The sequence below is a fragment of the Cebus imitator genome, unplaced genomic scaffold, assembly GCF_001604975.1.
Source record: "Cebus imitator isolate Cc_AM_T3 unplaced genomic scaffold, Cebus_imitator-1.0 Scaffold256, whole genome shotgun sequence".
Taxonomy (NCBI): domain Eukaryota; kingdom Metazoa; phylum Chordata; class Mammalia; order Primates; family Cebidae; genus Cebus; species Cebus imitator.
Genome location: NW_016107571.1, coordinates 2,870,430 through 2,897,385, shown reverse-complemented (window position 1 = coordinate 2,897,385; position 26,956 = coordinate 2,870,430). Strand labels below are relative to the sequence as shown.

At 39.3% G+C, this 26,956-nt stretch overlaps 1 protein-coding gene across 1 annotated transcript; it reads right to left on the bottom strand.

The window, feature by feature from the left end:
- Positions 1-5,766: 5,766 nt before the first annotated feature.
- PIFO (primary cilia formation) lies at positions 5,767-12,415 on the bottom strand. Its single transcript, XM_017499359.2, has 6 exons — positions 12,009-12,415; positions 11,644-11,783; positions 10,955-11,053; positions 10,068-10,198; positions 8,506-8,623; positions 5,767-7,498 (listed from the first exon to the last, which is right to left on the bottom strand). Exons 1-6 carry the CDS (start codon positions 12,025-12,027, stop codon positions 7,430-7,432), a joined length of 576 nt encoding a protein of 191 aa, XP_017354848.1. The 5' UTR covers positions 12,028-12,415; the 3' UTR covers positions 5,767-7,429.
- Between the last annotated feature and the right edge of the window lie 14,541 nt (positions 12,416-26,956).

Here is a 26,956-nt window from a genome sequence, read left to right as displayed (position 1 = left end):
TGTTTGCATCCTGCAGGCTCACAGAGATTTCACAGAAGAACATTTTGTTTCTTTCTGCAGCTAACCTGGCCAACTTGTTGGCCCCTAGTAGCTGGAACTTTGGCATTCTTAAGTAAGAGCCTTCTCATGGCCAGGGGATGAGGGTGGAGGCAAGAAAGCCCCCAGGGTTGAGGTGGGAAACAGTAATATCAGAGAAGGAGTTGAAGATAGTTATTCCAGAGGAGAAAGAGGTTGGCACCTGCCAAGGTATTATCTGGGTGGGAAGGGCTGGCTATAGCAGCTATGGAAAGATAGCAATGGTGCGGTGAGAATCAAGTACTTAAAAGAATATAGAGAATGAGGCATGGTAGGGAGGAGGGTTGGTGGTAAAGAAGAGTTACTGTCTGCTGATGAGAATGGAAGAGCCCTGGGCTGAATCATAGGCTTTGTTGCTGGGAAGTAGTAAGAAAAGATAATTAGCATCAAAGGCATGTGGACTCTGGACTGGAAAAGGAGATGGTGAAATAGATTTGACTTGTATATAAAAAAGGCATTTAAGTTACTTCTTAGATTATAAAAGTAATGCATTCCCATAATTATTTAAAAAATCAGATAGCACAAGATTGTTTGACATAAAAAGTAATTTGCTCCTCTTCCTTCTTCCCCTCCCTAATTCTCTAGAGGTAGCAATGTGATGGTTAGAACAAGTTGCAGTTAAGTTTTTTTTTTTAATGTATTTTTATTTTTATTTTTTGAGACGGAGTCTTGCTCTGTTGCCAGGCTGGAGCACAGTGGTGCAGTCTCAGCTCACTGCAAGCTCCACCTCCCGGATTTAAGCGATTCTTCTGCCTCAGCCTCCCGAGTAGCTGGGACTACAGGTGCATGCCAAACGCCCGGCTAATTTTTGTATTTTTAGTAGAGACGGGGTTTTGCCATGTTGGCCGGGATGGGCTCGATCTCTTGACCTCGTGATCTGTCCACCTCGGCCTCCCAAAGTGCTGGAATTACAGGTGTGAGCCACCGAGCCCGGCACAGTTAAGTTTTAAAATTCTCACTGTAGTAATCAGTAGACTTTCTGATAGTTACCTATAAGGTAACAAGCTAATTCTTAGCTGTGATATTTGACAAATATTTCTTCTGCTTGAGATGTCCTTTCCACCAATATAGCTTTTTCCACCTCCACGGCTCATGTAAATAACAGTCTTTACACCCCAAACTCCAAACTGCATCTTCTCTTTCCCATTTTAAGTTATCCAGTTTGGTGCTAGTCAATTTACTTCCACCAAACAAACAAACAAACCAACAAGCCTTTCTAGCTATTAAATACCTGAACTTAAAATAAAAAAAACCCTGGCAAATTAAGGAAGTTGTGATACAGTTTACAAAACATTAATTACAGGCTTATCATAATCAGGAACAAACCTAGAGTATTTAAACAGCATTTATAGGCTATACAATTGTTGACTATGGCAGAGGATATGACAGAATTTTAATATCTATAAGTTCTACCAGTATAAGGCACTTTAAAACGCTGGATTCAACATAAATTTAGTAGTACATCTTTGGGAACAGAAATGCTGTATTAAATATATGTGCAGATTGTAAGTCACATGTTAATTTTGGGCCGGGTCACTGATAGGCCAGAAGTTTTAGAAATACTATTTCTATTATGGTGATCTATAATTAGTGATCTTTAATGCTGTCATTCTAATTATTTTGGGGCACCAGTAATAGGACTCATGTAAGATGATGAACTTAATCAATAAATGTATGTGTTCTGACTGCTTCACTGAATGGCCATTTCCCTATCTCTCTTCTTCTCCTGGAGCTTCCCTATTCCCTAAGACACAACAAAATTGAAATTAGGCCAATTAATAACCCTGCAATGTCCTAAGTGTTCAAATGAAAGGAAAAGTTCCATATCTTTCACTTTAAATCAAAAGCTAAGCTTAGTGAAGAAGGCATGAAATAGATGAAATTTGCTTTGCAGTGAGAGCAAATACCTGCTCATAAGCAAGCTGAAGTCATACCTGGGTCCTCAGGTGCATCACAACTAAGTCCAGCACACTGTTCTGAAGAAGATGCAGGTTAGGCTGCAAAGAACAGCAAAGGCAGAGAGGCCAGAGTGCATGGAGACAGCCATGGAACTTCTAGGACCTCACATCTGAGAAAAGCCAAATAGGCCAAAATCTAGGCCTTTTGTGCCAAACAGCCATGTTGTGAATGCAGAGGAAAAAGTTATTGAAAGAAATTAAAAGTGCTACTCTAGTGAACACATGATTGATAAGAAAGTAAAACAGTCTTTTTGCCATATAAAGAAAGTTTTAGTGATCTAGATAGAAGATCAAACCAGCCATAACTTTCCCTTAAGCCAAAGCCTAATCCAGAGCCAGACTCTAACTCTCTTCAATTCTATGAAGACTGAGAGGAGTGATGAAGCTAAAGAAAAAAAAGTGAAGCTAGCAGAGGTTGATTCATGCAGCCACCTCTACAACATGAAAGAGTAAAGTGTAGCAGCAAGTGCTCACATAGAAGCTGCAACAAGTTATCCAGGTGATGTAGTTAAGATCATTAAGATCATTGGTAAAGGTGGCTACACTAAACAACAGATTTAGTCATTTAGGTAGGTGAGGTAGACAAGATATCCTTCTACTGGAAGAAGATGCTCATCTAGGACTTTTATAACTAGAGAGGAGACGTCAATGCCTGGCTTCAAAGCTTCAAAGGACAGGCTGACTCTCTTGTTAGGCACTAATGCAGCTGGTGACTTTAAGTTGAAGTCAATACTCATTAACCATTCTGAAAATTCTAGGTCCCTTAATAATTATGTTCAGACTACTCTGCCTGTGGCATGTAAATGGAACAACAAAGCCTGGATGACAGTACATCTGTTTACAGTATGGCTTCCTAAATATTTTTAGACCACTGTTGAGACCTACTGCTCACAAAAAAGTTATTTTAAAATATTACTGGTTGTTGACAATGCATCTAATTACCAAAGGGCCCAGATAGAGATGTACAAAGATATTAATGTTGTTTTCATGCCTGCGAACACAACATCTATACTACTGCACATGAATCAAGAGTAATTTTGACTTTGAAGTCTTATCATTTAGGAAGTACATTTTGTAAGGCTATATCTGCTGTAGACAATGATTCCTCTGATGAATCTGAGAAAAGTAAATGGAAAACCTTCTGGAGAGGGTTTCCAAGGATCAACCTGAGTAATTCAAGGGAAGATGTCAAAATGTAAACATTAACAGAAGTTTGGAAGAAGTTAATTCCAACTCTCATCAATGGGTGTTCCCTAAAAGTTTTGATGTGTTCAAGACTTTAGTGGAGGAAGTCAATGCAGATGTGATGGAAATAGCAAGAGAACTAGAATGAGAAGTGGAGCCTGAAGAGGGGACTGAATTGTTGCAATCTTCTGATAAAACATGAACAAGTGAGGAGTTGCTTCTTATGCATGAGCAAAGAATGTAGTTTCTTGAGATAAAATCTACTCTTGGTGAAGATGCTGTGAACATTGTTGACATGACCACAAAGGTTTTAGAATATTACATAAGCTTAGTTGATAAAGTTGCAGCAGAGTTTAAGAGAATTGACTCCAATTTTGAGAGACATTCTACGTGAGTGAAATGTTTTCAAATAGCATTGCATACTACAGAGAAATCTTTCATGAAAGGAAGTCAATTTCTATTTGACATGGCAGAATTTATCATTGTCTTAAGAAGTTGCTACAGCCACCATCAGTCAGCAACCATCAACACTGAGGCAAGACACTCCACCAGCAAAAAGATTATGACTCACTAAAGATGTAAATAGTTGTTAACATTTTTTAGCAATAAAGTATTTTAGAATTAAGATATGTACACTGTTTTTAGACATAATGCTATTGCATACTTGATAGATTACAGTAGAGTGTAAACATAACTTTTAATATTCACTGGGAAACCAAAAACTTGTGTGACTCATTTTATTGTAACATTTGCTTTATTGTGGTGGCCCAGAACAGAACCTGCAACATCTTTGAGGTATGCCTATATGAACTGACATTTATCTCTGAGGTAGATCAGTTCTCTCACTCATGGCAGTGCACCGTTTCCTAATTTAGATGCATAAATTTTGTTGTCTGGGTCTTGGTGAGGACAGCTGGGAGGACATCATAAAAAGGATCAGGGACAAAGGCTCAGGTGGCTGATGGGTCTCAACAGTAGGAAGTAAGAAACTCCTGCTCTTCATAGACTTTGTATGTTCCTTGGATTAAGCATCCCTTGGGACAGGTCGAAAAGTGGAGGGAGAGCAGTGGAAGCTGCTATATAAGGTCTCTAAGGAAATTCATACCATTATTGATTTTTTTAGAACTGTAAAAACCTATGAGAGATTATAAAATGATTTGCTCAGCTGGGCACAGTGGCTCATGCCTGTAATCCCAGCACTTTGGGAGGCTGAGATGGGTGGATGATGAGGTCAGGAGTCCAAGACCAGCCTTGAACCAGCAAATATGGTGAAACCCCGTCTCTACTAAAAAATACAAAAAAATAACTGGGCATAGTGGTGCATGCCTGTAGTCCCAGCTACTCAGGAGGCTGAGGCAGGAGAATCGCTTGAACCTGGGAGGTGGAGGTTGCAGTGAGCCAAGATCGCACCACTGCACTCCAGCCTGGGCAACAGAGTGAGACTCCATCTCAAAAAAAAAAAATTATTGACTCAAATTGAACAGTGAGCCAGAAAACTTTAGTGGTTAGAGCATTCTACTGGCAGAGGAAAATGAAATATAAAACTTCTGAATCACCATGGGAGAGGAAAGAAGGGAAAATCAGTGCTGAAATGAAGCAAGCAAACATAGAGCATGAAAGACAAAACATAACAAGAAAAATCCAAATATATTACATATGACAGAAATACTGACAGACAAGCCTCCCCTATCAAAACTCAAATATTAGAGTCTCAAAATAAAGTCATTCCTTATCACTGTAGGGTTGGGTTTATTTCCCCTCTAGTGGAACTAGCATGGAAGCTGAGGTGTGACGTCCTGCTAGGACCCCAGGGTCTTTGTTTCCCTCCTCCTTGCTTTGGACATCTGACCTCATGCAGCAGTCCTCCCAGCTGCAGCTTTCCTCCAGTTCTCTGAGAACAGAACTGATATAGGACAGAGTCCAGAGCTGTTTGTTTCTATGCATAAAACAGGTTATGATGATGCTCTGAAATGTTGTTATTCTTTTCGAATGTATTCCACCAGCCGTCAACAGCTGGTATGACTGACCTGTGACACCCAGAAGTGAAAGCTTCTGTGCTAATATTGGTAGAGGCAGTGGCAGTGGTGAAGAAAGTGGCAGTGACAAGGGAAGTGATGGAGAAGGCAGTGGTGATAAGGGCAGCTGAGGAGATGGAGCTTGATGTAGTGGTAAAGCAGATGGCATTTATAGTAATCCTGAAGACAATACCAAACTCCACCAGTGTGTGGAGGGCAGTACCTTTCACCTCAAGTATGCCCAAGGTTGGAGCAGAACTGTAAGTGTTGCAACTGGCCTTAAATGTACTTGTAAAATCCTAGTGTCACAGATTCTGTTGTCTGCATGCCAAACCATATCCTCCAATATGTCATGTAGTCTCCATATTTTATAAATCTGTCACATTGGAAGCTTTACCCCAATAAAACAGCATTATAATAAAGCTTAACTCTATTAAGACCTAAAAATACTATAAACTCCTCGAACCAAGTCTAGCTGTAGCTAAAAAATAAAATAAAATAAAATAAATGTGGCACAGTAATTTTTGGTCTTTGTGTTCATTTGTACTTTCTTAATTACTTTTATATACAATTTAGCACTTTAAAGGAACCTGAAGATTAACTGAAGCTATATTAAAATTTTATCTTTCATCAAATCAGATCACTGTTTTAGAGTGTTCGCTTCCCTGGAAAAGTCTCTGAATGCATGTACTAAACAGCATGAAAGGTGTTCTATCCCCACCCCTCAATATCCTCCAAAGAAGGGACCCAAGACCCCGAATCAGAAAAGAAACCACTGAATGTTAAATTGTCACCTCTGAAAAAAGTCTGCAGGTGTGGGTACAAAGGAGAGGAGGGAGGGAGATGTGCAGGAGAGGTGATAAGAGTTAATGCTGACTTATCTCAAGTCATAAATACTTCTTGACAAGATAATAGAAATCATTAAGTCAGATTAAAAGAAGTGTATATATTAGGTACGTTTTTGCTAAGTATCTTTATCATTATCTTAATATGTCCTATGTGATTTCCCATAGAGACTTTCCTGTCCTTCACCATTATTGTTTTAGAAGACCTTGGCCTTTCAAGAATTAGGCCCCCCAGCATCATATGCCCAGGAGGTTTCACCTCTTGCTAGCCCTTTCTCCAGCTAACACTGATCAGGGGGTGGCCATAAGGGTTGCAGTAGGCTTGTGGTCTCCTGCAGCCATTGGCAGCTTCTCAGTCTTTGGTATGCAGACACGTGCAGGCTTACCACTTTTCTGGTTATTACAAAGAAGCCTAAGTGGGTACTAAAGGGCCTTCCTATTAAAAGATTATATTACATTTAACGCCGATTCTGAACAAACTATACTTGATTATTTCAGTTAGTGCTGGAAGGAAAGCGGTCTAACTCTCAGGCCTGAGTGTCTGAGTAAGTACTTTAAATGTAGCTGTTTACAAGTCAGTCTGGGGCTATATATTTTCTGACCTTTATAACCCTAGACTGACTTGTAAAGGCTCTTGGGGGTCATTCAGATTGGAGGGCAGACCCAACCCACTAGCTTCCCTGGGGAGTCCTCCTCTGACTTCAAGCCAGGCCCAAGGAGTTAAAAAATAAGTTTGATTCTTGCCATATCCCCAGTGCTTACTGCTCTGCCCAATACATAGTAGGACCTGAATATATATGTTGCCTGACAGACTAAATAGATGATGTCATAGGAAATGGGCAAGTTTTGGTTTTTGAGTTTTATGTCAATCTGGGAGAGTCAACCAAATCAAGACCTTCACACTCCACGCTGAGGAATGCAACTGGCAGAGCACCAATAAATGTTTTAATCTGCCTTGAAGTGTCTTCTGTGTCTAGCAAGCCCAAATCCCACCCAAATCCTTGATATGTAGAGGCTAACAGCCTCCTACAACCAGGGCTAGTGGTAGAATATATAAAATTGGCACCTGGGAATTAGAACCAGAGAGCAGGGGCCCACAAATATTTCATAAAATGAAATCATCCAACTCACCACCCAACAGGAACCCACAGACTCAGACACGCATAAATACACCACAAGCACCGTGCACCAGTCTTTATGCTCTCATACAGCAGCTATAAGCCCCTGTCCCTCCCTGGGCCCCAGACTGCCAGACAAGAAGGTTACAGTAATGCAGAAGAAGAAGAAAGCTCCGTCCTCAGTCCTGGAGAGTCTGTGTTTAAGAGGGGCACGTGAAGGTAGTCACTGCTGCTCAATTATAATACAGACTTAGGTAGGCCACACGGTTCCGATGCTTTCTAAAGTCTTTGTCTGTGGACAGCTGCAATGAAAGAATGTTGTCTAGATCAAAATTCTAATGAGAATCCTCTGCCTCTGGTCTTCCCAACTATGCAAAAAAGAAGTGTACATTATAGAAGTGAATCCCAACCCCATAGTAACCTAGCCTTAGTGATTCTCCCAAGATTTATATGTACATCTACCCTTTATCATCTTACTATAATATATACCATGCTAGGAATTATTTGGTACTTAGCAAATCCCCAAGCAGTTGGTGGGCTTATTGAAGTCAAGGATTATATGTTTAATTCCTGAATGTTATCCATAGGCCCTAATGCAATAATGCTAATACATTAGGCACTTAATAAATAATTGTGAAATTTAGGAAAGAAAAAAAGCACTTCTGGAATTATGATAGCTAACGGATTGAACAATTACTATGTTATCAGGTATTGTGCTAAATAATTTTCCACATTTTCTTTATAACCTTATTGGATTGATTCTATTGTAATACCCATTTTACAGATTAAAAAACTGAGGTTCAGAAAAGTCAAAGGATTTGCTTAAGATTATACAACAAGTAAATACTGAAGCTAGTATATGAATCCAAGCAGATTTGTAATGAGAATCCATGCTCTTAGCTGAATGCTCTGCGGCTCCTCAGTGATCTAGTACTCAAGAGATATGTTGGAAAGAGCAATGGATTAGGAGTCACGAGATCTGATTTCCAGCTGTGCAACCTGCACAAATCACTTAACCCATCTGAGCCTCTATTGTAGGGATATTTCCTCTGTACCCATCACAAAAATTATTTAAGGATCAAATAAGAAAATGTCCCTTGTTTAGTCATATATACCTTTAAGAATCTAATGAAATAGTGTAATTCTCCAAAAAGATCTTTATATTCATATACACACAAAATTGTACATATACTTTTTGGGGACCAAGGACTTCCTGAAGTTCATCCACAAACCCCTAGATAAGAGTCCCTTATACATATGAAAGTACTATGTAGAATAACAGTCCTCTACAGAAGTCCAATCTTATTACCTCAGCTTTTAAGGTTCTTTTCTGAAGACATGGAACCTGAGCCCAGTCTGGAGATCCAAATCTCATTGGCCAAGAAATTTTTGGAGGTGGCTTCTTCTCTGGGTTGTATGTGCCAGGGCTAAAAATAAAAATACAAGCATCATGTCTAATGAGTTAGTGACCATACACAAACTCCCTGAACGAGGCCTAACCACTTGGAAAAATGCAACAGATTGATTAGCTTTTTAATTAAGCATGGGATTCTTTTACCTGTTAATATATTTTGAGTTAGATGTTGGCGTTAAATATCTAACTCGACAATCTTGACATCCAATTAGAGCACAGATCGACTCCAGTTAAAAAGATATTTCTGCACCTCAGTATCCATAGCTGAGGAACAAGAAGGTCCTAGAAACGGTAGGTGATGAAAGAGATCTAAAACAGTGATGAATTAGTAGCCCACAATTTAAAGTTGGTGTTAAAAGTGCAGTGATAATCTATCTGCAATGTAGGCACAGCAAAGCAGAACCAGTTAATTTTATTGACAATGGGCTTATTTACAATTTATCTTGTTCATCACACTTTGTCTTTTGTGTAGACTCATCACTGTCAGGAAATTACAAAGTGGACACGGGGGTCAAGACTCAATGTTTCTGCTTCCTTAATGCAATCTTGATAAAGTTACACTCACTCTGTGATCCTTGGATTTCTCATCAATAAAAGAAAGGCCTTGATCTTTTGCCTTACAATTCTATACATTCAGAATAGCTTCCTGAAGCATTGAGAGTAGGCCCGTTGGCCTGCAAGGCCTATGAGCTCCAGCATGCTCTCCATTTCTGTCTCATTTCTCCTTGCTCACTACACTCTGGCCATGCTAGCGTTCCTTTTTGCTCAAGCCAGTAGTCAAATTCCTTCCTAATCTATAGCCTTTGCACTTGCTGCTCCTTCTGCTGGGAATGCTCTGTCCCTGGATCTCCTTAGGGCTGGCTCTGTCTTGTCATTCAGATCTCAGGTTGAGTGTTATTTCTTCAACCCTTGCTAAAGTAGACTCCAGTCCATCACTCACTATTATGCTGTCTTCCTGTTTTACCTTCTTTGCAGCATATCACCTGGGCAAGCTTCTTCCTGGTTTGTTCATGATAGTCCCTACCTTGTGGCTACTGTCTTGGTAGAATTATTAATAGGATCCCTTTTACTCTCAGAAGTGTCATGGTTTGACTAACAAATTATATAGTCACTCTCCTCATTACTATTGATATTTCCTTGTGTATTTGCTTGTGCTCTGTCTGGACTCTAGAATGTAAGCCCCAAGAAATCAGGAGCCTTGTGTGATGGACTTACTGCAAAATCTATTGAACCTACAGAACTGCATGGCACATTAATAAATTCACAGAATGAGTAACTATGATTCTGCAATTCTACAATGCCAGAAATCTGAGACAACTGATTAAATCTGCGAATGGTTCCTTATTTAACTGGAATGGTTTGGATGGCATCCCTTCTTTACATGCTCCTTTTCTTATTACATACTTATTTTCCCCTATTGCTTTTTGTTGTAGTGCACCAGAAGAGAGGAGACATACCTGGGATAGTAAGTGTCCTTTGAGTAGTTCTTAAATCGAGGCACCAAGACATTAAATGGAGCAAAATTTTGTTTGTGTTTTTCTAGCTGAGGACTTACTCGCTGGTACATGCCTGCATGAGGTGTTATTTCCTGTTTCCAAGAAAAAGAGTATTATGTTAGAGAGTGATACACACACACACACACACACGCACACACACACACATAAAGCCTTCCAGGTAGAAAGAAAACAGAATCATCTTCTTTCTATTCATAAATCAGCTGTGGTTTAGCCACCTCAGGCTTCAGAAATAAGCCTTCGGTAGGTAGAAAACTGAGATGCGTGTGGTTCAGCTACCTAGGGATACATAACATACAGGTTGTAGGAATAAATCTAGGATGGGTAGAGAGGCAAGGCAACTTATCCCAGCCACTACCCTTAACATCTCATTCAGAGATTTTCAGAGCTAGCATCTCTGCTCCTTAAGCTCAAGTGTCAGGAAAATGTCCAATAAGAGATTAGGATCCTATACTGAACTTTAGACTTGAAACCCAATCACACAAAAGGGTGGAAAAATTGGAATTTTTTTTTAACTGACAAGATAATATAATGTATATAAATCCAAGCTTCTAATATTTTAACCTCAGGCATCTCAGCACCAAAGCCCTGTGTTGGGACCATTTCTCCTGTAAATTGTTTTCCACTCTTCCCAGTATACTCACACGCATCTTTGCAATGTTAATGCCCAAGCTTTTCAGGTAGGCTTCTTAATAGCTTTTGTCTAAATGCCTACTTTTCTTTAATTTCAGGGCATATGCTTTTAGATCAGCCCCCTTGCTCTCTGCCCTTTGCACTCCTGTGCAAATGCATGGACAACACTGGACAACACTAAAATCCCAGCACATTACCTTCTGTATTGGCTTAAACCTCACAGCTGTTCTGGCTCCCAAAGTGTATCCTTTTATGCTGGTTGGGATCTTAGATAAGTTGTATGCCAAGCCATATGCCTTTCAGTGATACATTAAACAAACAAACAAACAAACAAAGAAAAGACAACACATAGAGAACATCAGGGCCATCAAAATTGGGTGAACTTAGCGTGTACCCATCCGAATCTTCTATGCAAGGGATTGCACTTTCTCGTCTTGACTCAAGACCGTAGAATTACAGAAGCAATACAGGTAACTTTGTAGAGGGGTGTGGCTGGATAGGTAGAATAAAGGACATTGCCGTATATTCAAATGAATCCAGTCTTCGGAGCCCCACAGAGCTGAACTTACTCTAATGCAACTGTCAGCCTGAGGTTTGGAGGAATGGGAGGGTAACTGGCATTGGCTCACAGGCCTTTGGAAATGAGGACGGAGCAGGGATTATATGAAGCTAGCGCTTTAGTGGAGGTGCAAGGCAGGGAGCAATGGTCCTTTAATCTCTGGCATTGGCTTAAACAGCTGCTTGCAGAAGAACAGAGCGCTTTCTTACGTTGGGACTCTGAAGATCTCAAGTCCCATAGAATTTTTTCTTTTACGAAACTTGGAAACTTGGCTATCCGTCAATAGCCGGGGAACTGAGACCCACCCAAGGAGAGGTGAATACTCACATCTGGTAAGTAATACCCAGGCCCTCGGTGGGGTGATCCCCTAAGAGGAACACACTTGTTCCCAATCAAATTTGGGGGATGGAAGTGAGGAAAAAGTTTCCTCTGTTGACATGTTCCAAAACAGTAGTTATCCGCAGTGTCTAAAATAAAGAAAGAGGAGAGGCTCCAAGTGAGATCGGCACCTGGGTCTATGTGAGCGCGTTCGGGAAGACTGAGCAGAGGACAGGGCCAACCGTGCACTTACAAAACCACACCAAACTCCATAGAGTGGGGCGAACTGCACTTCCTCCCCTTCATCTTTCCCAGCGTCTCCACTTTTCCCCCCACCTACCCTCTACTCTAGGCTCCTCCGCAGCCCTCCTCACCCGCTTTGCTGAAGCACATCGCGAGCTTCTAAGGCCAGCGCTTGTGTACTGCGTTGCCAAGGAAACGAAGGCTAGCTCCGCGAGCCCCAGCTGCGGCGCTCGGGGATGGGGAGAGGAACCGAGCGCTCCTGCGCGGCACGTGGGGACGTCCGCACAGCCACCACGGGGCGGAAACACGCACCCTGGAGCCGAGAGCACAAGGGATTGTAAACTCAGCAGCTGGGCTGCGGGTAGAGGGTTTCCTGGATCCGCGGCTGTAGGGCCTGCAGGGATGACGGGGTGGCCAAGAGCTTTGGAAGCTGGGCCAAGAGGAACGCGCTGCTATAGAGGGAGGGATAGTGGGGTTCAGAACGTCTCGAAGTCCGGGCCACCAGCAAGTAAAATGAAAGTAGAAAGACACAGCCGCTGCAGCGTTTGGGGGTGGACTCCCTGAGCAAAGCCCCGAGCACAGGAGTAGGGGGCGGAGCTGAGCTGACAGCTGGTTCCTTATTAGGCCCTTCTTAGGTCACTTTTCTCTTTCTTCAAGCACCTCCAATCAGGTTGCCCATTCTACCCCGGGGGGTCGGGGGAGGGGGCGCGAGGCCTTAAACGGACTGGAGGCCTTGCGTGGACTGGGTAGATTGCCAAGGAATCAGAGAAGACTAATAGTTTTAGAAGTTGGGGCAGCCAAATTTCTAAGCCCCAGTTTTCTCATCTCTAAATTGGGAATGAAAATTCCTCTTTATAGGTTTGTTGAGAGGATTAAGATGACAAGATTAAACCAGAGCGTCGTGCTTGGTGGGTGACATACAACAAGTTGTTGTCACTGAAGATAATACTAACCCAAGAAAAAAAGATCAGAGTGTGTTTTGTCTTTTTTGCCTTTGTCATGGATATTATTAACACTAGCTCGTTTTCACTAGATTTTTAGGATGGCATTAGGAGTTGTCCAGGTGTGAGAGGTAACAGGACACCCAGTGTGACTGGTCCATACTTTGACTCTTTATGGGTGATGACCCTGGAATCCAGACATACTCAACGTTAGCATGGACTTCAGGGATGATTTTTATAGATCTAAGGCAGAGTTTCCAAAAAAAGCGACACTGACTCCCAGAGAATGACTTGGAAATTTGCGGAATAATTTTTGTTTGTGAAAAATTGTTGGGGTGTTGTTCCTGGTCAACAGTTTAGGGAGGCTAGACATCCTACAGTGCATTGCCCAGGCACACAGAGAATTGCCCATGTCCCACATGACATTCAGATATGTCCTGTTGGACTCTGGAAAAATAATTAGTACACACACACACACACACACACATATACACATATATATATATATATATATAAACATTGAGAAGAAATTTATAGGAAGCAATGCAGAAAGCCCAGTAACAGACCCCAGTTACAAGGAAATATATGGAATGCCCCCCTGAAAAGAATTTAAAATAGTTTTAAGGAATCCTAGTGAGGTACAAAGAATGCAGATAGACAATTCAATGAAATAAGGAAAACAGTTCATGATTTGATTAAGAAATTTAACAAAGAGAGATATAAAAAAGAACCAAACAAATCCTAGAGCCGAATAATTCAATGAATGAAATAAAAATACAATTGAGAGATTCAACAACAGACTAGACTAAGCAGAAGAAAAAATTTCTGAACTTAAGGACATGTCCTTTGAAATAACACAGGTAGATCAAAAAAGAAGAAAGAATTAGAAAGAATGAAGAAAGATTACAGGATTTATGGACGTTATTAAGTCCATACTATGGGCATTGCAGAAGAAGTGAGAGAAAATGTGAGGGAAAATAAAATAATATCAAATAACTGCCCAAATCTTCGGAGAGAGACAGACATCCAGGTTCAGGAAGGTCAAAGAATGCTAAATAGATTCCACCCAAACTGGTCCTGAGGCACATTATATTTAATTTGTCAAAAGCAGAAGACAAAGAATTTTGAAAGCAGCAAGAGAAAAGCATCAAGTTACATACAAAGGAATATCTAGTCAACTATTAGATTAGTAGCAGATTTCTCAGCAGAAACCTTATAGGCCAGGAGAGAATGGGTTGATATTTTCAAAGTGCTTTGATTTTTCAAAGTGAACAGAAAAAATTTCCAGTTAAGAATATTATTCCCAGTAAAGATATTTTTTCAGAAATGAAGGAAAGGATTCCCAGTTCATCTTTCATGGGTCCCACCCCTCTCCTCACTGCTCATCACCAGACAGGGCTTCAGCCCACAGCACAGACCCTCCTGTTGTACTGAACCGAGCATAGAAAGTCAACACCAAGCCAAAAGTATGCCAAATAGCAGGGTCTTTATTGCCAGCGGCCACGGAGGACTCGCATCTCTCCAACCCATGGCCCCAAAAGGAGGGTGTCAAGACCTTTTATACCCGTAAAACCACCTTGGGAGTGAGGGTGAGGGGGTGGAGGTAGGGGTGAGGGACTTCAGACATTCCGAGGGCTAGCGGATTCTGTAAATCACCTCCTGGGCAGCGATGAGAGTGAGGGGCTCTGGACATTCCAGTGGATTCCTGGGTGAAGATGAGGGTGAGGGGCTCCGGCATTCCAGTGGATTCCTGGGCGAAGATGAGGGTGAGGGGCTCTGGACATTCCGAGGGCCAGGGGACTTATGACATTCTGATTGTTACTTAAGTGGTTCACAAAAGTCAAGATAAGTATTTGTTTACACATTGTCTGGGTAGGGTGGAAATTACAGTCCTTAATTACTTATTACAAGTTGCAGGTGCCAAGATGGTGTGGGTTTGGACTGCTTGCCTGTCACATTTGGGTTACAGAGAGCAATTTCAACAGAAAGCTGAGGTATGGTTGAGGTACGCAGTTTTATGGGGCTTTTACCATGTCACATTCCATCCTGGGCTGATTGCACTGAGAGATTGCTGACCTGCATCTCTTTGAGGTGGAGCCCCAGGAGACAAGCAAGTAATCCTTGGCCACAACCCTAACTAAGATCTCTTCCTTTGCTGCTTCATAGGTGGGGAAGAAACATAAGCACTGAGATCACCCCAGAGCTGCAGTGGGCAGCTCAGGAGTGCCAAGTCATGATCTACAGCCAGCACTGAAGTGGGACAGGAACTCACAATTTCAGAGCATTGAGAAATAAAATGCTGCAACTGTGCGGAAACATAGGGAGCCACACAACTGAGCAAGAGTCTACCAACTGACCAAGAAGCCTAAGTGCCACCTGCTGGATCGCACCCCAAAATATCAACATCAAAAATACCTCACTAGCAAACATCCCTCTAAAATCAGAGACAAGAAGTCAGCTTCAAATAAAGGCCCTGCACAAAGCCTCAGTCTGGTGCAAACATACAGAAAAGAACTCTAGTGATTGTACTCAGTCTACACTGCAGTTAAAGGAAGACTCACGGCAAGGATGAGAAAGAACCAATGCAAGAACAGTAGTAACTCAAAAGGCCAGAGTGTGGTATGTCCTCCCAATGACCATATCAGTTCTCCAACAAGAGTTTTTATCCAGGCTGAAATGGCTGGAATGATAGAAATATAATTTAGACTATGGATAGGAACAAAGATTATCAAGATTCAGGAGGATGGCAAAACCCAATCTGAGAAAAATAAAAATCACAATAAAGCAATACAGGAGCTGAAGGACAAAATAGCTGGTATAAAAAAGAACTGAAAAACACAATAGAAGAATTTTACAGTGTAATCACAAGTATCGACAGCAGATTAAGGAAAGAATCTCAGAACTTAAATACTGGTTCTTTGAAATAAGACAGTCAGACAAAAATAAAGAAAAAATGAAAAGGAATGAACAAAACTTCTGAGAAATATGGGATTATGACTGGGTGTGGTGGCTCATGCCTGTAACCCCAGCACTTTGGGAGGCTGAGGTGGGCAGATCACCTGCGATCAGGAGTTTGAGACCAGCCTGGCATGCATGGTGAAACCCTCTCTCTACTAAAAATGCAAAATTAGCTAGACATGGTGGCATGTGCCTATAGTCCCAGCTACTCAGGAGGCTGAGGCAGGAGAATCACTTGAACCTGGGAAGTGGAAGTTGCAGTGAGCTGAGATCATGCCACTGAACTCCAGCCTGGGCAACAAGAGTGAAACTCTATCCCACCCCCTCCCCCCCCAAAAAAAAGAAAGAGAGAAAGAAATATGGGATAAATATGGAAAATTCCTGCAAGATTCTACACAAGAATATCATCCCCAAGACACAATCACCAGATTTTCCAAGGTCCAAATGAAAGAAAGAATGTTAAAATCAGATAGAGAGAAAGGTCAGGTCGCTTACAAAGGGAACCCCATGAGGCTAATAGAGGACCTCTCTGCTGAAACTCCACAAGCCAGAAGAGACAGGAGGCCTATATTCAACATTCTTAAAGAAAAAGAATCTTCAACCAAGAATTTCATATCCAGCCAAACTAAGCCTCCTAAGTGAAGGAAAAATAAGATCCTTTTCAGATAAGTAAATACTGAGAGACTTCATTACCACCAGGGTTACCTTACAAGAGACCTTGAAAGGAGCACTAAATATAGAAAGGAAACACCACTACTAGCTAATACAAAAACACATTTAAACATACAGACCAGTGTCATTGTAAATCAACTACACAAACAAGCCAATATGATAACCAGCTAACAGCACAATGATAGGATCAAATCCACACATATCTATACTAACCTTGAATGTAAATGGGCTGAATGCCTCACTTAAAAGGGACAGAGTGGCAAGCTGGATAAAAAAGTAAGACACAATGGTGTGCTGTCTTCAAGAGACCTGTCTTACAAGCAATGACACTCATAGGCTGAAAATAAAGGGATGTAGGAAAATCCATCAAGTAAAGGGAAAACAGAAAAAAGCAGGAGTTGTCTCCTAATTTCCAACAAAACAGATTTCAAACTAACAAAGATTAAAAAGACAAAGAAGGGCATTACATAATGGTAAAGGCTCCAATTCAACTAGAAGGCTTAACTTTCCTAAATATACATGTGCCCAACACAAAAGCACACAGATTCATAAAGCAAGTTCTTAGACACGTGCAAAAAGACATAGTCTCCCACACAATACTATATATATTTATTGTGTACCCCAGAACCTGAAGCACAATAAAATATATTTATAAAAAAAGGGGTGGGGGAGAGAGAGAGAAAGAAAGAGAGAGATGCTGGCTAGGTTACAGAGAAAAGGAAACACTTATATACATCGGTGGGAGCGTAAGTTAGTTCAACCATTGTGGAAAGCAATATGGATATTCCTCAGAGTGCTAAAAGCTGAACTACCATTCAACCCAGGAATCCCATTACTGGGTATATACCCGAGAAATATAAATCATTCTACCATAAAGACATGTGCACACAAATGTTCATTGCAGCACTATTCACCAAATGGCAAATACTTGGTATTAACCTAAATGTCCATCAATGACTGACTGGATAAAGAAAACGTGGCATAGAATATACACCATAGAATACTATGCAGTCATAAAAAAGAGTAAGATCATGCTTTTTGTGGGAACATGAATGAAACCTGGGGCTATTATCCTTAGCAAACGAACACAGAAATAGAAAACCAAATACTGCATGCTCTCATAAGTTGGAGCTAAATGTTAAGAATTTACAAACACAAGGAAGGAAACAACAGACACTGGGGTCTACTTGAGGAAGGAGGGTGAGAGGAGGGAGAACAGCAAAAAAGATAACTTGAATACTGAGCTTAATAACTGGGTAATAAAATAATATGTACAACAAACCACCGTGACACATGTTTACCTATGTAACAAACCTTCACATGTACCCCCAAACCTAAAATAAAAGTTAAAAGAAAAAGAAATAAAGGAAAAATAAAATTTTTCAGACAAGCAAAAACTAAGGGAGTTCATTACCACTAGACAGGCCTTACAAAAAATGCTCAAGGGAGTCTTACATCCGGAAGTGAAAAGACAAGAACCAACATCAAGAAAACATGAGAGACTACAAAACCCACTGTTAGAAGTGATTCCCAAAGGAGAAATAAAAAGGCATTAAACTTCTCACTACAGAAAATCATCCAATCACAAAAATAAACAATATTAGAGGAAACAAAGAACAAAGAATATATAAAATAGCCAGAAAACGATCAATAAAAGGACAGGAGTAAGTCTTCACCTATTAGTAACAATCTTGAATGTAAATGGATTAAATTGGACATTTAAAAGATGTAGACTGGCCGAATGGACTTTTAAAAAGACTCAAATGTAAGCTGTCTGCAAGAAGCTCACCTCACATGTAAAGACAAACATAGACTGAAAATAAAGGGGTGGAAAAAGTATTACATGCAAATGGAAATAAAAAATGAATGGGAGTAGCTATCTTTATATTTCACAAAACAGGCTTCGAGGTAAAAGCTGTGAAAAGAGACAAAGAAGGACATTATAGAATATTAAAGGAATCAATTTGGCAAGAGAATATAGTATTTGTAAATGTCTCTGCACCCAACACTGGAGTGTCCAGATACATATAGCAAATATTATTAGATCTAAAGAGTGAGATAAACCCCAATACAATAATATTTAAAGACTTTAACACCTTTTCTCAGCATTGGACAGATAATGTAGACAGACAATCAACAAAGAAATGTGAATTTTAAATGACACCTTAGACAAAATGGACCTAACAGTTACAGAACATTCCACCCAACAGCTACAGAATGCATATTCTTTTTATCAGCACATGAAACAGTCTCCAGGATTGACCAATAATAGGACACAAAACAGGCCTCAACAATTTCTTAAAAATAAAAATCATTGTAATTATTTTCTTAGATCACAATGGAATAAAACTATATATCAACACCAAGAAGAACTTTGAAAACTATACAAATATATGCATAGTTAAAATTAAACAATAAGCTTCTGAACAACCAACGGATGAAGGAAGAAATTAAGAATAAAATTTAAAAATTTTTTGAAATAAGTGAAAACAGAAACACAACATATCAAAACCTATGGGGCACAGCAAAAGCAATATTAGGAGACAGATGTATAGCAATAAATGCCTACATTTAAAAATTAGAAAGATTCAAATAGACTGAAAGTGGAGGGATGGAAAAAATATTCCATGTGAATAAACAACCTAATAATGTATCTCAAGGAACTGGAAAAGCAAGAGCAAACTAAACCCCAAATTAGTATAGGAAAAGGAATAATAAAGATAAGATAAATAACAAAATTAAGGCCAGAAAAATACAAAAGATCACCAAAATAAAAAATTGATTTTTTGAAAAGATAAATCAACACACCTTTAGAAGACTAAGAAGAAAACAGAGAAGACCCAAATAAAGAAAACCAGAAATGAAAAGGGAGGTGTCACAACAGATACCACAGAAATATGAAGGATCATTAGAGGCTGCTATGAATGGCTATAAACCAATGAATTTAAAAATCTAGAGTAAATAGATAAATTCCTGGATACAAACAACTTACCAAGATTCAACAATGAAGAAATAGAAAAGCTGAACAGACCAATAAAAAGTAATGAGATTCAATCAGTAATAAAAAGAATTCAAAAGGGCCGGGTGTGGTGGCTCATGCCTGTAATCCCAGCACTTTGGGAGGCCGAGGTGGGTGGATCACGAGGTCAAGAGATCGAGATCATCCTGGTCAACATGGTGAAACCCCGTCTCTACTAAAAATACAAAAAATTAGCTGGGCATGGTGGTGCGTGCCTGTAATCCCAGCTACTCAGGAGGCTGAGGCAGGAGAATTGCCTGAACCCAGGAGGCGGAGGTTGCGGTGAGCCGAGATCGCGCCATTGCACTCCAGCCTGGGTAACAAGAGCGAAACTCTGTCTCAAAAAAAAAAAAAAAAAAAAAAAAAAAAAAAAAAAAAAAAAAAAAAAAAAAAAAAAAAAAAAAAAAAAAAAAAAAAAAAAAAAAAAAAAAAGAATTCGAAAGAAGAGTCCAGGACTGAATGGCTTCATCACTTAATTCTACCAAATCTTTAAAGATGAATTAGTACCAATACTTTTCAAAGTATTCTAAAAAATTTAAAAGGGAGGGAATTCTCCCTAAATCATTAGGCCAACATAACCCTGAAATCCAAACCAGATAAGGACGCAACAACAACAACAACAAAACTGTAGGCCAATATCTCAGATGACCACAGACACAAACATTTCCCAAAAAAATGCCAGCAGTCAGAATCCAACAACATATCAAAAGAATAATACACCATGATCCACTGGGATTTATCCCAGGAAGGCAAGGATGTCTTCACATACACAAATAAATGTCACACATCCCATCCATGGAATAAACAAGAATCATACAATCATCTCAACAGAGGCAGAAAAATATTAGATAAAATTCAACATTCCTTCCTGATTATAAAAAAAATCTTAATAAATTTGGTGTATAAGAAATATATCTCAACATAATAAAGGTTGTCTATAACAGATCCACAACTAACATCTTACTGAACAGGGTAAAGGTGAAGGCTTTTCTTCTAAGAACTGGAACAAGACAAAGTTGCTCAGTTTCACCACTCTTACTCAACATAGTATTGAAAAAGTCCTAGCCTGAGAAATCAGGCAAGAGAAATAAATAAAGGGCATTCAAGTTGGAAAGAAGGAAGTCGAATTGTTTCTTTTTGTGGAAGACATAACCCTTTTATAGAAAAACAAAAAGACCTTACCAAAACATTGTTAGAACTGACAAACAAATTTAGTAAAGTTTCATGATACAAATTAATATTAAAAAGTAGTATGTACTTTTTCTGCATATGGATAGCCAGTTCTCTCAGCACCATTTATTAAATATGGGATTCTTTCCCCATTGCTTGCTTTTATCAGATCTGTCAAAGATCAGATGGGTGTAGATGTGTGGTCTTATTTCTGAGTTACCTATTTTGTTTCATTGGTCTACGTGCTTGCTTTTGTGCTAGTACCATGCTGTTTAGGTTACTGCAGCCTTGTAGTATAGTTTGAAGTCAGGTAGTATGATGCTTCCAGCTTTGTTCTTTTGCTTAGGATTGTCTTGGCTATATAAGCTATTTTTTTTTTGTTGTTGTTGTTGTTCCATATGAATTTCAAGATAGTTTTTTCTAGTTCTGTGAAGAATGATGTTGGTAGTTTGAGAGGAATAGCATTGAATCTGTAAATTGCTTTGGCCAGTTTCTTCTGATGCTGTGAAAAATGTCAATGGCAGTTTAATGGGAATAGCATTGAATTGATAAATTATTTTGGGCAATATGGCCATTTTCACAGTATTGGTTCTTCCCATCCATGAGCATGGAATGTTTTTCCATTTGTTTGTGTCCTCTCTGATTTCCTTGAGCGGTGGTTTGTAGTTCTCCTTGAAGAGGTCCTTCACTTCTCTTGTTAGCTGTATTCCTAGGTATTTTATTCTCTTTATAGCAATTGTTAATGGGAGTTCATTCAAAATTTGAATTTGTGCTTGTCTGTTTTAGGCGTATAGGAATGCTTGTGACTTTGGCACGTAGGCTTTTGTATCCCTAGACTTTGCTGGAGTTGCTTATCAAGTTAAGAAATTTTTGGGTTGAGACTGGGGTTTTCTAAATGCAGGATTATGTCATTTGCAAACAAAGACAATTTGGCTTCTTCTTTTCCTATTTGAATACACTTTATTTCTTTCTCTTGCCTGATTGTCCCAGCCAAAACTTCCCATACTATGTTGAATTGGAGTGGTGAGAGAGGGCATCCTTATATTGTGCCAGTTTTCAAGGGGAATGCTTCCAACTATTACCCATTTAGTATGCTATTGGCTATAAGTTTGTCATAAATAGCTTTTATTATTTTGAGATCTGTTTCTTCAATACCTAGTTTACTGAAAGTTTTTAACATGAAGGAATGTTGAATTTGATCAAAGGCCATTTTTGTGTCTATTGAGATAATTATGTGATTTTGTTTTTAGTGTAATCAGTAAATGAATTACATTTATTGTTACCTGCACATTCTGCACATGTATCCCTGAACTTAAATGAATTACATTTATTGATTTGGATATGTTGAGCCAGTGTTGCATCCTGGGGATGAAGCCAACTTGACTGTGGTGGATAAGTTTTTTGGTATGCTGCTGTATTCAGGTTTGCCAGCATTTTATTGAGAATTTTTGCATTGATGTTCATCAGGATATTGATACGAAGTTTTCTTTTTCTGTTGTATCTCTTTCAGGCTTTGGTATCAGGATAATACTGGACTCATAAAATGAGTTATGGAGGAGTCCTTCCTTTTCAATTGTTTGAAGTAGTTTCAAAAGAAAGGGTGTCAGCTCCTCTTTGTATCTCTGGTAGAATTCAGCTGCAAATTCTGGACCCCTTATTTACACCTTATACAAACATTAACTCAAGATGGATCAAAGACTTAAATATAAAACCCAAAACTAGGGAGATCTGGCAAGGTGGCCAAATAGGAACAGCTCCTGTCTACAGCTCCCAGCAAGACCAACACAGGAGGCGGGTGATTTCTGCATTTTCAACTGAAGTACCCAGTTCATCCCATTGAGACTGATGTCTTTTTCATGACTAAAACACCAAAAGCAATTGCAACAAAAGCCAAATTGACAAAAGGGATCTAATTATACTAAAGAGCTTCTGCACAGCAAAAGAAACTATCATCAGAGTAAACAGGCAGCCTATAGAACAGGAGAAAATTTTTGCAATCTATTTGTCTGACAAAGGTCTAATATCCAGAATCTACAAGGAACTTAAACAAATTTACAAGAAAAAAACAGCTCCATCAAAAAGTGTGTGGAGGATATGAACAGACACTTCTTAAAAGAAGACATTTATGTGGCCAACAAACATGAAAAAAAGCTCATCATCACTGGTCATTAGAGAAATGCAAATCAAAACCACAATGAGATGCCATCTCATGCCAGTTAGAATGGCAATCATTAAAAAGTTAGGAGACAACAGATACTGGCGAGGCTGTGGAGAAATAGGAACGCTTTTACACTGTTGGTGGGAGTGTAAATTAGTTAAATCATTGTGGAAGATGGTGTGGTGATTCCTCAAGGATCTAAAACCAGAAATACCATTTGATCCAGCAATCCCATTACTAAGTATGTATCCAAAGGATTATATATCATTCTGCTATAAAGACAAATGCACATGTATGTTTCTTGCAGCACTATTTAAAACAGCAAAGACTTGGGACCAACCCAAATGCCCATCCATGATGGACTGGATAAAGAAGATGTGGCACATATATACCATAAAATACTATGCAGTCATAAAAAAGAATGAGTTCATGTCCTTTGTAGGGACATGGATGAAACTGGAAACCATCATTCTTAGCAAACACAGGAACAGAAAATCAAACACTACATGTTCTCACCCATAGGTGGGAGTTGAACAATAAAAGCACATGGACTAAGGGAAGGAACATCACATACCAGGACCTGTCTGGGGGTAGAGGCAAGGAGAAAGAGAGCATTAGGACAAATACCTAATGCATGGAGGGCTTAAAACCTAGATGATGAATTGATAGGTGCAGCAAACACCATGGCACATGTATACCTATGTAAAACTTGCACGTTCTGCACATGTATCCCAGAACTTAAAGTACAGTTAAAAAAAAAAACAAAAAAACCAATACTATAAAAACCCTAGAAGAAAATCTTGGCAATAACCTTCAGTATATAGGAATGGGCAAAGACTACATGATGAAATTGACAAAAGCAATTGAAACAAAAGCAAAAATTGACAAATGATATCCAATTAAACTAACATCAGAGTGAACAGACAACCTACAGAGTGGGAGAAAAAGTTTGCAATCTATCCATCTGACAATATTAAACTAACAAGTTTCTGTGCAGCAAAGGAGGCAATCAACAGAGTGAAGATATAACCTGTTGAATGCGAGAAAATATTTGCAAAGTGTTCATCAGACAGGGACTAATATCCAGCATATGCAAGGAAGTAAAACAGCTCAATGATAAAAAACAAATAATCTCACTAAAAATTGGACAAAAGATATGAATGGACAATTTTTAAAAGAAGACAAAGAAATGGCTAACATGTATATGAAAAAATATTCAACATTACTAATCATCAGAAAAATGCAAATTAAAGCTACAATGAGATGCCATCTCACCCCAGTTAGAATGGCTATTATTAAAAAGACTAAAAATAAAAGATGCTGGTGAGAATGTGGAGAAAAGGGAACTCTTACATATTGTTGGCATGAATATGAATTAGTATAACTACTATGGAAAACAGTATGGAAATTGCTCAAAAAACTAAAAATAAAACTACCATATGATCTAGCAGTATATCAAAGGGATACCTACACTTGTGTGTTTATTGCAGCACTATCCAAGATAGTAAAGGTATGAAATAAACAGATGAATGGATAGAGAAAATGTGGTGTATATACCTGATGAAATACTATTTGGTCATGAAAAAAAAAGAATGAAATCATGTCACTTGTAGCAACATGGATGGAACAGTAGGTCATTGTGTTAAGTGAAATAGCCCAGACACAGAAAGACAATATCCCATGCTCTACTTATATGATCTTAAAAAGTCGATCTCATAAAGGTAGAGAATAGAGAATAGAATGATAGATACCAGAGGCTAGAAAGGGTGAATGGTCAGGTGAGGGGTGAAGAGAGGTAGGTTAACAGAACCAAACATACACTTAGATAAAAGGTGTAAGTTCTATCATTCGACAGCAGAGTAGAGTGACTATGGTTAATGATAGCAAATTGTGTATTTCAAAGTAACTGGAAGAGAGGACTTGAATTGTTCCTAACACATGGAAGTGACAAATACTCAAAGTACTGGACACCTCAAATACCCTGACTTGGTCATTATACGTTTTATGCAAGTAACAATATCACATGTATCCCATAAATAGGTACAATATAATATATCAGTAAAATATAGCATACTCACACTCTCTTGCTTATTTCACTTCAATGGCTTGTAATTTGTCTGGTTATTATTCCTATTTCAACTAAAGCTATTTACCTTTTTCTGCTGTCAGAAATCAGTAAATCCCAATTGTTATTAATTCTCCCAATGCTGGTGTTTGTTCTGGTGTCTACTTATAACTGTTGTTTTATTTTCCTAAACTGCTTATGTGAAAGGACTTTTGATCTTCTCTTAATTTCAGACTAATTCATTACACAACTTATTGTGCAACAACGTGATTACTTCACTGTCTCTAAAGTAGTTACATCTGAACATTTATATACTGAAATCTATATTATTTTGTTAAAAATTATTTTGTCTTCTTTACTTTATAGTTAGGGCATTATACTGAGTTGTTTGTGAAATTACATGTGGTAGGTTATGTTATCCGTGAATTAATTCTAATTTTAGCATAATAAATAGGGTGTTATAAAATATTCTATTACTCAAAGCAGGGTTGAGAATCCCTGTTTAAGAGAATAGAGATCCCTATTCTGGAAAAGAGAGAAAGAGGAGAAGAAAATATACTTTCTATATCCTTTTAAACTTTCTTAAAACCTATGTCTCCCATCGGATGGTAGAGGAATGAACAAAGGCTTTGAAATTTCTCAGAACTGGCTTTCAATAAGTATTAGTCTGTCACTGACTAGCTATGTGATTTTGTGGAAGTTACTTAAACTTCCTAAGCCTTGATTTGTCTATTAAATGGCATGAATCTTTTATTTCCTCCTAAGGATGCAATAATAATTTAGGAGCTAACACAAGGACAAATCTCATACTTTGAGGGACTAACCTATATTTGGGATTTAACAAGTATTAATGCATCTCCACTTTACCACCTCCTTGCCCAGGGCTGCAGCCAGCTCCAAGGTATATCTTCGTGTAAATAAAGAAACAGTGCATGTTTATTAAGATGGGAGGTGGCCCTTGCTAAAGCACATGATTTGGTGAGTGGAACGCTCTTTCTGCCTCCATACAGAGTCAGAGACCTCGTGTAATCCTGTGTGTATTCTGCTTCTTTCCGGTTAGACTCCAACACTGAAAGGATGAGTTTTCATACATCTACTAGAGTCCAAGGATACGATTACCATTATCAGAGTCCCAGATGTATGGCTGCCTGATGCCTGATACTGTTTCGTTGCCTCTCAAGTTCCCAGGTAGAGAAGATAGCATGGACCTTCTGGATTTCCCAGTAGTTCTGGGAAAGAACAGTTCCTCAGGGGGCCTTTCAGTAAGCGTGGATCTCCCATGCATTATTTCCATGAGTTGGCACTCTCACATGTGGACTTTAACCAAGAAAATGAAGGGTGTAACTAAGACTGGCTGCTAAGCAACAGCCCCACTCTGGAAGTCCCTCTTTAAGTCATTGTGACATTGATTTGTGCAAGGCAGCCTTGTGGCTTAAAGGGAGACAGAAAGGCCTACCTTTGAGAATGAGGTCCACTAATGACCAGCTCTGTGATCCTGGGAGAGTAGTTTATCCTCATAAGATCTTGATTTCCTCACCCTGAAACCTGGGGACAATATTCACTAAGTAGGAGATAAGCTGTATAAAGTACATTGCCCAATGCTTGGAATATTCAGCTTGTTATTTCTTGTCTCACTTCCCTTACCTCATTCATTTATTAATTCACCAAGTATTTATTAAACTCTTATAATATGCCAGGCATTGTTCTAGGCAGTGAGAATGTAGCAGTGAACAGAAATGCCTTTCCTCATGGATGTTAATTCTAGTGAGGGAAGGAGATGATAAAAAAGATAAATACATTGAATGAATGCAGGTCAAGTAGTGACAAGTGTCAAGAAAGGGAAAAAGCAGCACAGCTGGGAAAGGCAGAGAAAGGGTGTTGTAAAATGAGGTTGAGTGGCCAGGAAAGACCTCACTGAGAAGGTGACTTCCAGGAAAAGCCTGAAGAAAGCGAGGGAAGGAGTCAAAAGGAAATTATGGAAAGTGTGTTCTAGCTTGTGTGAAGACCCTGAGGCACTAACATGCCTGGAGTACTTGAGAAGCAGCAGGAAGGTGACATAGTTGGAGTGGAGTGAGTGAGAACTGTAGTAGAGGTCA

Bases quoted from the DNA above. Each gene is read 5' to 3' on its own strand.
- PIFO (XM_017499359.2), bottom strand. The intron at 11,054-11,643 runs GTGAGTATTCAC...TATCACTGAAAG, and splicing joins CTGGGTATTACTTACCAGAT to GCATATGGCTTGGCATACAA. The intron at 8,624-10,067 runs GTATGTCTCCTC...TTTTATTTTTAG, and splicing joins AAGGACACTTACTATCCCAG to CCCTGGCACATACAACCCAG.